The 17929-nt window shown below is 38.5% G+C and overlaps 1 protein-coding gene across 4 annotated transcripts; it reads left to right on the top strand.

Moving 5' to 3' along the window:
• The first annotated feature begins 874 nt into the window (after positions 1 to 874).
• LOC149019831 (uncharacterized) lies at positions 875 to 17902 on the top strand. 4 transcript variants are annotated; one of them, XM_089147806.1, is made up of 12 exons: positions 875 to 1107; positions 1214 to 1327; positions 1623 to 1740; positions 3429 to 3559; positions 3664 to 3808; positions 5170 to 5342; positions 9597 to 9837; positions 10638 to 10733; positions 12613 to 12758; positions 12926 to 13033; positions 15681 to 15769; positions 16926 to 17902. In XM_089147806.1, the coding sequence occupies exons 1-12, from the start codon at positions 1039 to 1041 to the stop codon at positions 17428 to 17430; spliced, it is 1935 nt and encodes a 644-aa protein (XP_089003932.1). In that variant the 5' UTR covers positions 875 to 1038; the 3' UTR covers positions 17431 to 17902. The 4 variants fall into 4 exon arrangements, with proteins under 4 accessions (XP_089003932.1, XP_089003931.1, XP_089003933.1 ...); XM_089147805.1 differs by having other exon boundaries at positions 1202 to 1327; XM_089147807.1 differs by lacking the exon at positions 10638 to 10733 and having other exon boundaries at positions 1202 to 1327; positions 16926 to 17901.
• The last annotated feature ends 27 nt before the right edge of the window (positions 17903 to 17929 follow it).

Below are 17929 nucleotides of genomic sequence, written 5' to 3'. Positions count from 1 at the left end.
TTCCGTTTCCTTTTAAAGTCCAAAGGAGTTTGGAAAAGAAGAAGATGATGAGAGGACTTGTGCTGCCTTTTGAGTAGAAAATAGACCAGGAGGAGTTTATATTGTATCTCCAGATGTTCCTTTCCTTTTTGCATCTTACTTTAGTGATATTAAACAAAGAGACACTGCACAGTCTGCACTAGATAATTTTTGGACATTCAAATTGTAGTTCTTAAAAATAGAATTACTCAAAATATGTTGAAAGAAATAAGAATGTGAAATCTATTTATGGTCGAGCTCCCCTTGAATGCATAAACTCATCTTCGAAGGACTTCTCAAGGTGCACGAAAGCATACCTAAACATCTTGGTTAAAAGATGAAAATTGAAAATTTGATGTCGACAAGTTACCATTGTTACGAATTAAGGAATACAGCCTTCCCCAATACTCTACTCTAATTATAGATTTATTTGCTCAATTTTTTTTGTCGTTACGTATGTTTTATTTTGAAAAAGGTCCGATGAAGACTGGACCTTCGGTAATACTGCAACAAACTCTGAGACACTTGCAAGTTGCAACCATAAGAAAGGGCTAATCATACTCAATGAAGAAAATTCAGAATAAAGAAAAAGGAAAATATGTCATTCTTATGGCTCTTTCTTTCTCTTAAACAAAAAAGAGAAAAGAAAAAAGAAAAATTGGCCAAACAGGCTGGATGCTAACGGCACGGGGTGCAATTGATTATACACTGTAGAGGGCTGGGAGTGTAATAACCAAAACCTGAGGGATAAAATTATAATTAGGGAAAAGTTCAGGGAGGGGAAGTGATTTTCCAAAAAAATAACGATATTTAATTTTGCCGCCAGCGACTCTCCGCGCAACCGGGCGCTGTTTGATTTTGGGCAGCACGGAGAGTCGGCAAGTAGCAAATCCCAATTCCGAAACCAGAGTCGAATTTAATTCGGGTTGCCCGCCGCGATCAGCGAATGGCTGCTCTCGTGAGATCTTAGTTCCGAGTTGATCTCGTCGTTCACTCTTGACGCAAGAGGAAACAGAAGTGATGGGTCTCCTCTTTTTCATACTGGATCTTCGAAGCTTATCGCCCTCACTCCTCAGAGATTTAAAACAGGTTGCAATTCTACCCTGTAATATAACGTCGGATTTGAACAATGATGCGATTGCTCACTTGTTTCTTTTCTCAAGCTTTCTTTTATCTCTACCAGTGGCTCCTGCAGCTTGCGAATCTCTATGCCGTTTCCCCAGTGAGAGGGGAGAGAGACTCGAAACTCCTCAGAGATAGAATCGGATTGTGCTACGTCCGAAAATGCAGGATCTCTGGTTCCGATGAGGTATTGTGCATTTGATATCGGTTCCTTTTCTTTGGTTCGGAGTTCGGACTGGAATTTTCATATCTATCCTAGATCTCTGGTTCCGATGAGGTATTGTGCATTTGATATCTGTTCCTTTTCTTTGGTTCGGAGTTCGGACTGGAATTTTCAGATCTATCTTCATTATTAATTCTTAGTTTACTTACATCAACGGTCATTGATCATCATCTCTTTTGTTGCCTTTTATTACTGCATCAACGTTATTATGGTTATCTTTGTCATCCTTGCTAATCAGAGTTTCTAACGACAATTGCAGCTAAAGATCGCATACGCTCCGAGAGGAAATTTCAGCCTACGCGATTTCCATCATGCTGTTGTTAACTTACCTAGTGACGCCTTTTTGCCTGACATGAATGGGTTGGGGTCAATTTGTGGTTGTCCTCTCTCTCTTCTCCCCCCTCCAAAATCTATCTATTTATCTATATATATATATACATATACACATAGAGAGAGAATAGTAAAATTGCACGGTGCACGTTAATCTATGATCAAGTCAAATGTTATACCATCGGATTTGGGTTGTTGGTTCTAGGATCAAAGAAGTGGGAAAGTAAACGTTTGCAACAAATGTTATTATTGCACTGGCACCCCATTTTATGTTTAAAAAGCACAGAGACCCCAAAATTGGATTTTTGTTGGATATATTTGTCAAATTTATCGCTGAAAATAGTTAAATCACTGTTTATTTTCAAATATATCTTTATAATAAACTGTGTCTAAAAGGTTTTCAGTGACAAATTGGACAAATATATCTAATGAAAATCTAATTTTGGGGTCTCTATACTTTTTAAACATAAAGTGGGGTGTCAATGCTTTAAGGCCTCCATTTTGGGGTGCCAGTGCAATTTGCTCTTTAATTTAATAAAGGAAATGCAAAGGACTTTGAGTTGGATGCCCTTTTGTATTCTATTTGAAAATGCATGCACATCTTCAAAGAAATACTGAATGCAAAGGAGTATGAGTTGGTTGCAGTTTTGGATGCCTTTTAAAATTCTATTAGATAGTAGATTTATTAATCATATCCAATGTTAATATCAAATGTTCTATGTTATATTACAATATAGGCATATTAATCGTATCCAATTAGTTAATGAGATTGAGGGTATTTTTGGAAAGAAAATGTAGCCATTTTTCTCTAGTTTGTGCTTTTATTTATAAAATAAAATAGTAGTATGATAGTATGATAGTATGATAGTATGATATATAAATATATATCCTTTACTGTCTTAAATCTTCCACTGTAATGTTGATGAAATCACATGGTTTCCCTGAAATGATGATAACGTCTTTTCACCATATGATGAGATATCATAATACACACACACATACAAATAGAAAGTGAACAGTTGGGCATCAAATGATCAGCACCTCACCAACCTTTTCAAGTTATAAGTAAAAGATCCAAAAATTTCCCTTGCCAGAAAATATATCTTGTCTAGTTGACTGCATTACGAGAAATTAAATGCAGAATCAGCAATCCAATGGATCGATGTGGTCTCCATCCAACCTGATGCAGATTCAGACCTGATGGAACTAGTTAGAAATGCCAAAAATGGGATTGGAGGATCGAAGACGTGACCTCATAACTGTGAGATGTTCATCCTTGCCAACTAATCTCTCGCCTTGGGGTTTACCAAGAGGTGTTCTCCTTTGCCTTTTCTATTTTGGGGACCATAGGAGGAGACAACGGCCAAGACCATGATTGCATCCACCATTTTGAAAATCGATGCAATTGGGATTGGTGGCCATCAATTCCGGTTCAAGTCATCCAACAATCTATCTCTGATTTCTGAAAACTAGCTGCATTGTAATTTTTGCATGAATTAAATAATATCATTCAGTAAATTGTTGACTTTAGCATCTAGGAGGGTAGTTATCATTTCTTGACCACTATCTCAGCATGTACATCTGTGTCATGATGAGTCGATGACTGGTCCTTGTTCAACCCTAGATGCATAATCTACTTTATATTTCTTCTGTTATTCAATCTATTATTTCTAAGTTGTCTTGTTTTAGATGAATAATTTCTAATTTGTCTTTATACTATATTGATTACTAGCAGATGTTGAATGTGCACGATTGTTAAGTCATGAAGTTTTATACACATGGGGAAAGAAAGACATAGTAAGGAAAGTGATTTTCATTTCTAGCTTGATAGGAAGCATAAACCCTATTACACGTAAGACTCTCGTGGTAAGTTTTAAATTTTGTTGATCTTTCTAGTTAAATTTTGTGCACTTGGATTCTCATATTGTTGTGATTCTAGAGAAGCTATGGTATTGAAGCTGTTATGGCAGGAGGCAGCTGATAAATGCGTTTCGGTGGATTTTTTATTGTTGGAGCAAGAACTGAACCAGCAAAATGACTTCTCCGAGAAGATTAAGGATTTCATCGATGGTATCTCTGATCTAGAGAACTGCTCAATTCAAACCTGTCTTCCAGGTAAAGAATTGAAGATAATAAATGATTTGGCTAATAAATGGTGGTTTTTTTTTAAAAAGAAAAGAAAAGACCTATTTCAATATAAATATTGCAGCCATCCTAAGGTTGAAAATGCTTCAAATTTGGGCCCATGTAACAGTCATTGATGTCAGTAAGATCAAATTCTGTACTAGTCAATGATATGAACTGTCTTTTTCCATATGCTTATTTGCAATGTTTGGTTATCATCCAAGACTGATTGATCCATAAGCAGATTGAAGAGAGCTCTAGCAAGCTTTGAAGGGCCAAACCCATGTATGTGGAAAAAAGTATGGGGATGACTTGTGGCATGGGTGACTGGCCAACCATCTCTAATTATGGTTATCGTTAGTTGTGGATCTAGATTTTAACTTGTTAGAAAATAAACTTTAATCAACCAAAGCAGTGCAATAACAAGAAGAAACTGAGAAGAAGAAAAAAGAAGAAGAGAGGAGAAGAGAAGAAGAAAGAAGAAGAATTGATAGGAATCACACAAGCCTGTGATTCTAGCTTAGAACTCCTAGAATTGCAGCCTCTTATTTATAGATATCAGTAGTCTAGATTACAACTTAAGAAGCAAGCCATCTTGCCCTCTGTAAAAGGAAATAAAGATTACAACTTATGGACATAATTTTCTATTCTTCTAAGTCCTAAAATCTGTCAAAATTAGAAAGTACTGAAAAAGGAAAGTTCTGAAATTAGTAACTAACAGAAAATAGAAACTCCCAAAACTTGTGTAGCAAGATTCCTACATTAGAAATAGAAAGTAGAGTAGCATATCAAAAAAGGAAACAAGCATCATTGGCATTATACTGTTCACTTGAACAGTAAAACAGCCCGTGGTCCCTGCGTATACTTCAACATAAGTATATAAATGAATCCTTGAAGGATAAAATTGTCAAAATGCCTTGGTGTTGTGTGGGATTTAGATTTGTTAAAAATTATGAACTGGAACAATTCAAGCCTTTTGATTCCAGGTTCTAATATCAGAGATGGTAATTTTCTAACGCACTATAGTAGAAAATTGGGTGATCAGAGGAGTTGGCCTGCCACCTCCCTCCTCTCCTCCCCCTCTTCATCCAAAAAACATGGAAATAGAAGAGGAGGCCATGTTTCTGCAAGTATTTTTAACTTTTTGTTTGGTTATGTGTAGGCAACTCCTTTTGAGGATCAGATATGCATATATATATATATATATATATATATAGATAGATAGATAATTGATTGGTCAATATCATATTGTCAACTGTTGAAAATTTAAAGAGAGCCATTTTCCAGCTTCCGAGCACCATAAATAGGAGGTAGTCTAATTTAAAGACTGAGGAATTTGAATAAGTGTGCAGATACATGGTTCTTCTCCAGCTTGGTAAAACAGTGGCTCGTGGAGCTGAAACTAGAGGAACCTCTACAGGCTGTTTTTCTCTTCAAGAATGAACTTGTAGGCTCTGCCAACCAGATCTTCTGCAATTTGTTTGCATCTATAAACCAGGTCATTGATGGGGTCAACCCTTGCCAGGTACGATTATCACTGTATACATCCTTAAAAATAGCTGCTGATGCCATATCTGTACTGTAGAGGTTGCATACAAGTTGTAAGATTGTATCATCCTTTCAGAGGTGGCAAGTATCCTACGAAAAAAAATTGTAAATTTGTGTAAAAATAAAAATTTTGACCACCATCCAGTCCCCCTTCCTAGTGTTTTCTGTATGTATGGCCTGATATGGCGGCATGTTGATGCAATAGTTTGATGATGCCTAAGAATTAACACAAATAAGATGTGCATTATCCTGATTAGGTTGGGCTTGGAACTCAACGACTTGGTCGATGGTTGATTCTAGTCCAGCCCATTTAGATTTTGATAGCTCAAGTTGACTTGCTTTAGTTCAGTAACTATAGTGACCATAATGGCTTGATCCAGGCCCATGTATCAAAGCCTACAGCCCAGATTTTATTAGGAATCTGCAGTTGTTTATAACTAATTTTTTGACAATGTTATAAAAAAGAATATGGATGTATTAGCATAATGAGCCAAGACCACCAGAGCTTAGTGGCAGGCCACAGAATGAGGCTTAGGCTTTATTCAAATAAGTTGTGTCCCATGTAAGTCCTAGTTTTTGTCTCAAGATCGCATTGATGTCAGTCTGTTATGTGGCTTAGCTATTCCTGTTCTTTGATCTTCTATGTCGTCCATATATTCCAATATCAATTATAGTGTCATCTCAATATTCATTGAAGATTACCTTTAATGATCAACAAGCATCTATTGAACATTCATGTCATAATCCAAGAGTACCACACAGATACATAATAATTATAGCTCAAGAGGGTTGCTGGTCTCTTGTTTCATGGTGTTTGTATTTGTTGATTTTTTCTGGAAGAACCAGGCATAACTTATATTAGATGTTGGCTGTCTTTAGTTAAAAATAGGTCTTCATGTTGTATGGAGTGTTTTTTATTTTCATGTCCTAACTCACAATTGCTTGCTAGTGAAGTGAAGTGAAGTGAACAACATCCATTTAGTTTGAAATATTATCCAAAAGGTTTCCTTAATTTTCCCATGCACCAAAGGTTAAGTCAACTTTATGCCAAAAACTCGATGAACCAAGCCTTTGCTCTCTCTTTTTGTTTTCTTCCCTTTTTTCCTTAATGGTTGTTTTGTGTGTGTGTGGGGGGGGGGGATTGGGGGAGGGCAAGAAGAGAAATTCATTAGGTCTTCTCCAATTGTATATAAGTGTTCACTTGCTGAAAGCTTGGTCATAGGTTCAAGTCCTGGAAACAAGGGTAAGGTTGTGTACATTTGACCCTTCCCAAGCTTTGCTAAAATAGGAGCCTCATGCACTAGATACAACCTTTTTATCTCAAGTGAAGGGTGGTGGGGGGGGGGGGGGGGGGATACCCATCCAAACATAACAAAATGAATTTACACATCTTTATTTATTTATTTCTTTTGGATAAATAAAGAAGTCATTACCAAAGGTAAGAAAAGGGGAGGGAAGAGTACAATGAAGGCCCTAACGAAGCCAACAAGGCCTAAGCAAAGCCAAACAAAAGAAATATGTCAAATGTCAGCCCCAAAAGCCAAACAAACTCAAATAGGACAAGACAAAATGCTAACTAAACTCGGAGGAAAAAGTTAGTGCTTACCCATATGTCGTAGAACAATAAATTCCATGGAAAGGAAACTCTTACGGTCACGACCCACCTTACAATATCAGACCAACCTGACCGCCCGCAGTGTGATCCATAGTCACAAGATCACTGGTCATGAATCCACAATCAAAACAATCAATACAATACCGTAATCATGAGCAACAAAATAAAGGTAATGTATGTCAATAAGTTGAACTGTCACAAGAAGGAAAGGAATGCGTGTCAAATGTTTATTATATCCTTTAATTAAATTTAAATAATATACTCCCATCCCAAAAATGTTATCACAAGTCCCAAAAGAAAGCAAAGTTCCATGGAATGTCTCAAAGCTCTATAGCGCAGTCCATGCATGCAACCTCCATCATGTGGTTGATCTTAGGACTTAGCCGCTCCTACATCTTATGCCTTTGTCTACAAAACTATCTCTTGCTCTGCGGATCCGTCGTAACTTGTATAGTCATCAGAAGAGAGGCCCCCAAGTCTAATCCATAGCACTCACGAGGAAACAACATGTAACAAGTATTTCAGCAAGTACTTGTTAATTCAAGGGTCAAGTTTAGTATCCCTATTAGTTAGGGAGTCCTTATTGAAGTCAATTTGGGGTTTCAAGGCTATAAATAGCCTAGTCGTTTGATGTAGTGGGGCAGTTTGGATTATTGAATAAAGATTGATTTGAGAATTGGCTTTGAGAAAGTCATCGGATCCTTAGGGTGACCTGCGGCTGGGTTTTGTATTCTTGTTTCCTCAATTCGAGATCTTCATCTTCTTCTTCAATCATTCATCTACGAGTTCCAGCAAGTGTTGTGAGTTACAAGTAAGTAAAGAAGTCACTTAACCCCTCCCCGTCTCCCTCAACCATCGCAAACACCCTTCCAGCCAAACCCTAACCACCTAGCCCTCCCCCTTCTCTTCTTCTTCCTTGCATTAAGCATAACCCTTTTCCTGTTTTACCTTAATTCCCAGCCCCTTAGACCCCCCTTCACCCTCCCTCCCCTAGAGTCGCCCTAAGCCCTAGAACCCATTCCTATAAGTAATTGCCCAATCAGACCGTTACACTAATCTGGAAATTTTCTGCAACTCATCTTCTTCATTAGAATATTCTGCAGAATTTTTTCAAAACCCTGGATTAACCAATTTCAGACCAAACCCCTAGTCCAGCCATCATTTAAGCCTTAGAACTACCCCAAAACCCTTCGGCACAGCCAGTCCCCTTTGCTGGACTTTCCTGGGCTAACCGTAAGTCTAGGGAATTTACCTAATTGCCCCTAACCTTGAATTTCCTGTACTGTCCTGACCAACCGGGTACCCTGGGCTCAGGTTAGCAACCAACTGCCCCCAACCACTGCCCCTGTTACTGCCAAGCAACAAAATAGTCAGTTGGTCTAGGGTGGTTCTAAACATGAGTGCAAGCTTATGTAAAGTTCCAAGACTCATAGCTGGACTTGGGTATTATCTTACTTCATCTTTTGAAAACTGGCAATCCACCTTCCAAATCCATCTGGGTTTGAGTCCCTCCTTCTATCACTTTCCGACACAGCAAGAGAACTTGATCTCCACCATCCAATCCCACGGATTTAGATGTTAATTCAGTGGTCTCAAGCTGGATGGTCCACAACTTCCTAGCATTGGATCTACGGGTCCTTGGGCCTGTAAGTAGGGTTTCGGGTTAGGATTCTAGGGGATTTCACACTTACTATAATCCTTGTATGTAAATGGTAATAAAACTTGAGACAGTAATTTTAACATCACTAGCTTTCTGCTCTTACTACATGCACAGGACCAGCATGATCTGTTGGCAATTTATAAGGAACTTGATCGACCCATTATTGGGTTTTCTTAAATATTGATGGTTATAGGAAATCATTTGAATGAAGGGCCTCATTTTGCAATAAAATAAATTATCTATTACTTTTCAAGAAAGTTTCCCTATCTTACCCTAGGCCTCTAAGCATGCCCTTGAACTTATATTAATTGAGATCCAGAACTGTGCCCTAAGAATTGGGTTAGGCTTGAGTACAAACCCTATGCAAGATAGGAGTAAGACACCCGCTTCCAAAACCTGGAGAATTTCTGAAAAAGGATTTAGGTAGTTTCATGAGAGAGTTGAGAAAAGAGGCTCTAGATACAAAATATTATCTGATGGATAGATGCTTTGCAGCCAGATTGTCTGCCACATGATTATTCTTTCTGGGAGTGTGATTTTGAAAAAAAGAATCACCAAGCATCCATCAAACAGATTAGCAGTTGGAAAAAAATTTGTGCTGTAAAGTGAAAATTTGTGACTCCTTGCAAGGCTATAATCAATGCAAAGGGCAATGATCTCTACTAAGTTGTCAGAACAGATTCCATAGTAGAAAGAGAACATAAAAGCACTGCTACAGTCACTTATCCTGGATTAGTCTGGATTAACCATCAGCATTGAGCTTCACAATGCTGAGCCCATGCTTCAATTATCTTAACAATACCCATTTCATTTTTACTTTTGCACTAGCCATTCTGATGGATTTGGCACACTTAGTCCACTATGTTCTATGGGTAAGGCATATCTGTATGGAATCTGAAACAATCTTTTTGAGAATATTTTTCATGGATCTTTATTTATTGGTGGTTTTTAAATAGACATGTAGGTGTCATGGCTTTCCCTTAGATATTGCTGCTGGAAATAGGATCAGTAAGACTTCTTGTCCAGTCACATGTCAGGATCTCGGGGTGAACGATTTGGTTGAAAATGCAGTCAAGGTTGGAGAACACACAATCCTGTATCTACCCTCTTTCTGTAGCTGTCCAAAGCTGCAGCCAGTTTCCACTCCTGTAGCTTTCGATGTCATTGAGCGCACCAATTTGGATGCCCTTAATGAAGGTAGAATCTCATTGTAAACTTTTGGTTGCTTTTGTACTCCTGCTTCTCTTTGTGGGGTGGGTGGACAGAGATTTCATGGGTGGTGCTACTACCGATTCACTTGGAGTGTCTGTATCTTGCTATACTAATAGCTTATGTCTTAGCTAATGAGATAACTTCTTAGCACCCCAAGTTCTGATTATCCTCAGTACTTCTATTAATTATTTTGATTAACGACAAAATGAAAAAGAGAAAAGGGCACTTTCAGTGGTTCAATGGAGAATTTGTTCATTAGTTTCCACTTCTTCTGATCATTTCTATTTGTCTGGGGTCTTTGGACAGAGGTTTCATGGTTGGTGCTTCTACTTCATTTGGAATCTCTATATCTTGATATTCTTAATTACTTATATTTACAAAGGCATATAGTAGTAGTTTCCTGGATAAGCTACAACAAAATTGAAAAAAGGAGAAAAGGGCCCTTTCAATGGAAAATGTGTTTATTTGAAATGTGTATGTATATATTGAACACGGGATTGTGTACAGACAAAAGCTGCTAACTAAAAGCCCCACTGAATATTCTGCACCCCTGGCTAGTGATTAAGCTGAGAGTGGCATGTGTAGCCTGATTGGTTGTCAGAACGCAGTTCAGACACCGCATTCTTTAGGTCAAAAGCTACTGACCAAGCGTAGTTCATCTGCAAATTCAACCACATGCTTTAGCCATGCACTGGTCTGCTCTTTTTGGGTCTCTTCCTGGTAATGGCATGATTCTTCTAAATAATCCTATTAATACCTTTTCCCTCTCTGGTGAATCTAAACAGGTGTTCTAATTGGAAGTTCCTATGTTGTCATTCCAGCAAATCATGAGATGGAAACTACTTCTGATGAATATGACAAGCCGGAATTGAACACTCAACGTGTGTGGTTGTCTAATTGTATTATTATGGTTTGGATACGAATATTTCTTCCAATATTTTCTTGACATGATTATGTGATAGGTCTGGACTTCAGGTCACTTCTGTATGCCTTGACTTCATTTCAATTCCTAATTTGGACTGTTAATATTTCTTCATAACATTTCATTACTCTAATTTCCTGATTCAAATTACTTTTAGTTTTCAATTTTCAGTTAGGTCTTCTTATGGAAACACCCACATTAGTGATAGTCCTTGACTGAAATTATCCAACTAGGAGCCAATAACCAGGATTTATCTTGGAAAGGGAGTTTGGCTAAGTCGAATAGGTGAATATTGCCAATTTAGGGTTTGAGGGTAGGGATAGGGTAAGTTGATGTAGGGGAATCTTGAGTCTTTGAGTTAAGATTACATTAACAATTAAGGAGTTTAAGGGTGCAGAACAGAATCAGCAGCACAAGGGAATTGAAATTTAAATTGGGGTTAGGGTTTAAAAATAGAAAAGGGATTTCTAAGGGTTTGGCTGATCAGAAGGAGCTGCACTCAGATTGAGTTCTCTAAGGGAGATACGGGACTGTGGAGAATTCAATCCATACATGGAACTTTAACTGTTGCTGCATTGGGGTGGGGTGATTTTAGAGTTCGGCGAAAACAAGGAGGAGAAATTTAGGGTTTGGGATGATCCGAACTTCCTATTGTTAGGAAAGGACCTTGGACAGCAGCTTGCTTGAATGAAATCTGTGTTCTCTAAGGGGAGCAATGGAGAATTAAGTCCCTGTGTTGGGTGGGTGATTTTATGGTTAGGCAAAGTTAAGAATTAGAAGGGAAATTTATGGTTTGGGGTGATTCAAGCTTACCATTGTTAGAAGACGATCTTGGACAGCAGCTTGTTTGGATGGAGGTCCTTCAAAGAAAAACCAAAACTTGAGAGTAGGTATGCTTGAGTTGATTTCTCTCTCTACCCTATATTAAAATGAACAGCTCCCAGGCTTTCCACTGGAAGGAGTCTATCAGGTCAAACACTGATTCATTCAAACAGTACACCTGGGCTTCCCACTGCGAGGTTGCAACCAGATCAAACATTGATTCCTTCTGCCTGGATCTAACAGAACACAATCTTGATGTGGAAGAAAAGAAAAGCAGAAAAAAGCTTTTCATTAATATCAAAATTCATGTTGTGATACTTGACCCCCTGTACAATTTACAACCTCACATAAAAGAGTCAACAATAGACTCCTACACTAAAAAGGAAAATCCTAACCTAATCCATAATCTATTAGACAACCTAAATTGGCTAGGAAACTAAAAAAAAAAAAAGGACTCAAAACGAGTCCTTATCCATTCCAACTGAACACTTAAAAGAAAAACTTCTAAAATTTTCTTAGGAACAAAAACTCCAAAAGTCTAATCCCATTTGCAACCCTGTTACCCGTATTTTAGGTCCATAAAAGTTACCTGTTACATTAAAAACCCATGGGACCAAATGCCCAACATGTATAGAACCCAACCCTAGAATAATTCCCAAGCAAAGAACCTCAATTTGGTAATGAATTTTGCATCAGCAAGTGATCTATGAATTGTATCCAACATCAATCGTCTGCCTCATGGTAGCTCTAAGGGGGCTCAAATTTTGTCAATAGGTTGACCTTGGGGGTCCTTGTTTGCATGTCAAGTAGTAGCTCCAATTAAAGTTTGCCAGGTGGTAGAAATTAACCATGATATGGGGGGGTTTATAGCAATACCTAGGGGTGTGAAGTCGGATGCTTGAATTTGAGGCTAAAATTTGACATGTGGCCTATCTGGACTTTAACCTGGATGATCCATGACTTCTGCATTTTGGTTTATCTGTATCTAATTGTTTAGTTTCATCATTTCTTAGCAGTTTTCCAAGGGCTTTGTCGTGCACTATATTCATTGGATCAGGGTTTGGTCTGTTCTTCAAATTGTAATATTGAAACAATGACAGAGGCAACCTTCCATTGCTTCTATATCCTTCAACCATCAGACAAGGGGCCGATGTTGCTCAGGGTAATACTCTTATACAGTTACACTCCCTTGTTGTACTGCCCCGCAGAAAGTCTATTCTCAACCTCTCAATCCTTTACATTTGGTGCAGCATACTGGTCAGTGACTGACAGTTTTTGTCTGTCTGCCCCTCCTTTGTATTTTTTAACATTTTCTTTTCGAACTTCCAGAGGCTTGCAGGGTCAGAGGAGATCTTGTCTGTTCATGAAACAATTCAATCAATAGATGCTCCGGTTCTAGAGGAGATTGAGTTTTGCATTCAGACCTCTTTGTCAAAGGTAGGATTTTGCTTTTAATATATTCAATCCCTCCATGATTCATGGTAAAACTTCTTACTTGCAAATACAGGAGAGTGTCGCTGTATACATTTACATTACCCTTCCCTTACAGTTCGAGCTTTTAGGTGAAATGGAAACAAATAGATCCATCATTTTGGGTCAAGGACATTACTCTGACCAAAAGGCATCCTTCTTCAGAGCAGATGTTAGGAAGACCATCTCTAGCCTCAGCATTTTGTTTTTTAATTTTATCTGAATAGTTCCTTTTCAAGCATCCATTATGGAGTAAAAATCATCTGGATCTGGTGTCTCCCAAGTATCCCGGGTCATCAGATTTATTTTCTTTTTGTGCATAACTGTCAAAACAAAAAGAAAGAAACTAACCAGCTAGAGAAAATGTTTTTTGGGTGGGATGACCTGCTTTTGTTGAGCTTTACTTTTTGTTGCATCATAATGAGTGAAAGTTTTAATCACTACACCCAGTTCCTGGGATTTTTATCCTCTACAATTCACTCTCCTGTAATTCCCCGCAATCAGCTGCTAGGATTGTGACACTTGGCAATTTATAATCCAATGATCAGTAATAAACTCCATTAGGAAATAACTCCTACAATTTCTCCCCAGTTTTCCCTCCTCTTTCTTCACAGGAGGTACTGTCAGGTAATCACACTGTGAGGAAGCCGATGCACCGTCACACACTTCCTCTCTCTCTCTCTCTCTCCACTTCTCAAAAGTTTGAATTGCTTTCCTTCCTGCCAGACATTGGCAGGACATCATTGACAGTCATAAACATTATTAGGAAGACCCAGTGTCAAATCCAAGGAATTATCCTCTAACCAATTATGAAGGAGGGCACACCAGAGTTTGATGATCAGCAGGTTGTGGTCCTGCAATTCAAATTTTGAAGTCCTAAACTGAACAATGCTTCTCTCCCAGAAAGAAAATGAATTAGGAAAAGAGCAAAGCCACTGACCTTTTATTATGCATTTTCAATGGATTCACCTACAAAATCCACATGTTCACATGCCTTCAAGTGAGAACAATTCAAAAGCAAGACAGCTTTTGGTTTCTGAGTTTTTATTATCTTTTGTTAATCATCAAAACATATACACAGCTTCGGCTTCTGAGCTTTCTTATCCGCTTGGTTTCACTACTTAAAGACCTTGCAGGTTTCTGTGTTCATGAAGCTGAGAGCTTCTGCAATTCAATAATCAAACTTGGCTTCTTCTTTTCAACTCATCTTGTTTTGGTCTTCCTTATGGTGGATCGGTGTCTAATGGCCTGTGAGGAAAGAGAAGGAAGGGGAGAAATTTTAGGAGTTATTACCTAACAGGGTTTAATACTGACTGTCAGATATTAAATTGCCAAGTGTCACAATCCTAGCAGCTAATTGCAGGGAATTACAGGAAAGTGAATTGTAGAGGATGATAATCCCAGTTCCTGCTGATTGGTCTAGGATATCAGCTTCAATCCCCCTAACCCCCTGACTCCCTGAGCACTATTGACTGTCCTGTCATATTGACCAGCAAATGGAACCCAGAACTTGGGATATGATTGTAGTGCCAAAGAATCTGTCCAAAGGATAAGGAGAATCAGATGGTTAGACAGCTTATTGAGAATGATTGTGTAATATTGTACTAAGTTCTCCGTCAACATAAAAGGGTATGTTTGAAGACAAAACAGAGGTGTGCTGAGGTATTTGAATAAGACATCAATAATAGATCCCCTATCAGCCCCATGCTAGCTGCATCTCTTAGATGTAATCCTCATTTAAACTGTCTATGACAGCCAGAGCATCTTCTGCGTGCCCCCAGAGAATGTGTTGAGCTAGAATATGATGTTGGATTGATTTAATTAGGTGCCTAAAGAACCATGTGTTCTGTTCAATATTGCCTTGTGTGGTGATATCCACTAAAAACCTTCTCAAAGAGTAGTTGCTCGAAGATGCATGCTCTTGACCAGCTTACCAACATATGTAGCAACATGTGGCAAAGCTAGAATCAAAATGCTTAGAGTCTCCATAAAAGAAATTATCAGAACTCTTTTCTCACATGAGTGACAGGTTTCTTTTTCCCATTGGCTAGCTTGCTTAACCAGAATTATGTTTTGTCTTCAAATATGCGGTAAGCAATCATAGTTTAAATTAAAGCTAATCTTTAAGCCACCTGAGATAAGAATCTTATTTGAAAGTTGGCAAGTGTCCCAGAGATTGCTTTCTTCCGTGGTTTTTAGATTTTCAAGCACTTTTATCCCTTGAGAAAATCAGAAAGACTTCAGGTCATTGAGAAAATAAAGAATCTACCAAGTCCTTTCCTTGACAGATCTGTTTTTCTCTTCGTCAACAAACCAAAGGACCTCAATATGCAATATGATCTATTTGCCTAAGCCCTTGACTGGGGTAGATTCGTTTGATCAATTCTCAACTAAGGAGAATCAAGCAGGCTTTTCCACTGAATGGTGATGCTGGACTTATTTTCATGAAATACACGTTTCATGACCTTACCATGAAATTTTATCATATTGAAGGTTGAATGCAAGACGAGATCTTTTTCTGTTCATACCGTCTGAATCATCTAATTCTGTTGTAATTTTTTTTCCCATTTTAACTGGAGCATTATTCATAAATTTTACATTTTTTGCTTTCCAGATGGAATTGAGAGACTACAACCCTCTAGAGCACGAGAGGGGCTTTCATCCAAAGATAAACTTGCTAGTAAAAGAGAGCTTACAATCTGGGTAGCTTCCATTTTCCACCCTCCTTGAGTTTCATCGCAGACATAGTGAAGGGCAAAAAAGTATTTTGGTAGATTTCCATGGTGTTTTAATCTTGAAATTGTCTTTGTTGCATTTAAGTTGGGAGGATCTCTAGACTATCTTTGGAATTTATCCTAGCAAAACTCTACCGTCTCTACGAGGGGTTCGCATCTTCTACGAGGACCCAACTTTAACTCATATCATTGATGAGAAACCTTAGGTCCCACTTACTAAGAAAATAGCTGGGGATTTTATTTATTTATTTTATTTTTTGGTGTTGGGTCAACGGGGATGGTCGTCGAGAGATCCCTCACTACCCCAGGAAAAGTTTCACCTTTCAGCATTACCTCCTACTAGATGATGACTCAAGTCACTCAACACTCGTTAGAGCAATGATCCATATTTTGGTTGTCGTCAGTGGAAAAGTTTCACTCTGGAAAAGGGCTTACGCTGCTTGCCAAGTTCTAGTTCTAATTGAAACTGGAAGCATTATGGGTCCTACGTAGCAAGGCAAAGGAGAAGTTTTTATTTATTTATTTTTCTTTGACTTAGATCTTCATGGAATCAATTTTGTCCTTTCTGGATTCTCCATTTCATTTGTTGGTTTTTCAGTCGTGCTTTTTACTCAAATGGGTAAGAGATCTTATCCCCCTTGCAGAGAGAACTGGCAAAATTTTGATTCAGTTTATAACCTTGATGACTTAGGGATCAACAGCCCAAGTGTGGAAAATGCCAAGTATTATAATATAATATATATATATATATATATATATATATATATATATGTTTTACATGGGGCTGAAGACTTCCCGAGGGATTCTGCATTTTCCCTAACCTGTGCCCTGTTGCATGATTCCTCTTAAAACCTGATAGTTTGGTTGACAATTCCAACGGTAGTGTGCATTCTGAATCATTGCTTATCTGAGCCAACTTGTGCCCCCAATTGAAACCCGACGCCTGTCATTTTGTAACTGATACGTGATACCAACTCTAAACTTGTCAGGTTTATTTTATCAATTTGGCCAGAATTAGTGACGTTCGCAATGTCCTTAGTTGCCTGCAGTTTGCATGTATTTACTTACGTATCTTTTGCGTTTATTTCTATACGTATTTTACTTTCTTGGCTTGAATTTTCCAGGTCAATGCCACCAAAACGGAAGGACATAATGTCTGAACTTGACTTATCTGAGCTAGAGCCTTCAGAGATCATGTCATTGACATCATCAACTAAGGAAGATGACGAAGTTGAAGAGGGACCATGGAAACTAACCCAGGCCACTGAAGGAGATAATACTGCTGCTTGTATGACGGTGGAATGGGAGCAGCTCGTCGTCAATAAAGTCCCCACAGTATGTTCCCCTCCTTGTATGTCCAAGACTAGGATGGAAAATTTGGTTATCACGCCACCTGATGGTAATAAACCCTTGGATGAGAAAACCTCGAAGATCTTGGAAAGGCTGGAGGCTCCCCGGCAGCTGAAAACAAAGCTATCTCCCTCTCTTGTCATAAGCACTGTGAAGACAGATGCATGCGTGCCCATGAAGAAGCCTCTACTTCCATTTCAGCCCAATGTTGTGACTTACGACAGTTCAACTCGGCCGATGAAACCTAATTTCCATAGGTTGAAGAGGAAGCACAAATAACCGGTAAATTTGTTTCTCATGATGGTAACGATAATGATCCAAAAAAGTGAAGGAAAAGGAATCTGTCACAGAACAGAAGTATGGGGAGGATTTTCTATTAGCCAGGGGTGCATCTGATTTTGTCACTTGGAACATTCTCAGAGATCTGTTTAGGTGATCTTGATTTTTTTTTTTTTTTTGGGTGGGAGAGGCGTGCACAGCAATGCACGTTGTCAAATAACTGGTTTGGATCACTCAATGGGCCTAATCCATTTTTTGTTATAATGAATTGGTTAGATTTTATTTTTTTTGGGTCAAAGAATTGGCTGGACATGTTTACCCTTGATATGGATGGGTTGCATCTTGTAGCAAGTGCATTTCCTGTGATCGCATATCTTATCCAACACCATGGGTATGTTGCAGAGCGGCTTTCTGCGGCATTCTGCTTCTATTCTTGAGTTTCCTATGTCAGCAATCTGTGTGGTATGTACATGTACCCCATGGACCCCAATCCAATTAC

This window comes from Hakea prostrata, chromosome 3 (assembly GCF_041222555.1).
Source record: "Hakea prostrata isolate BN-2017 chromosome 3, UWA_Hpros_2, whole genome shotgun sequence".
Lineage (NCBI taxonomy): Eukaryota > Viridiplantae > Streptophyta > Magnoliopsida > Proteales > Proteaceae > Hakea > Hakea prostrata.
Note: the sequence above shows the minus strand (reverse complement) of the source record. Positions and strands in the feature narration are given on the sequence as shown.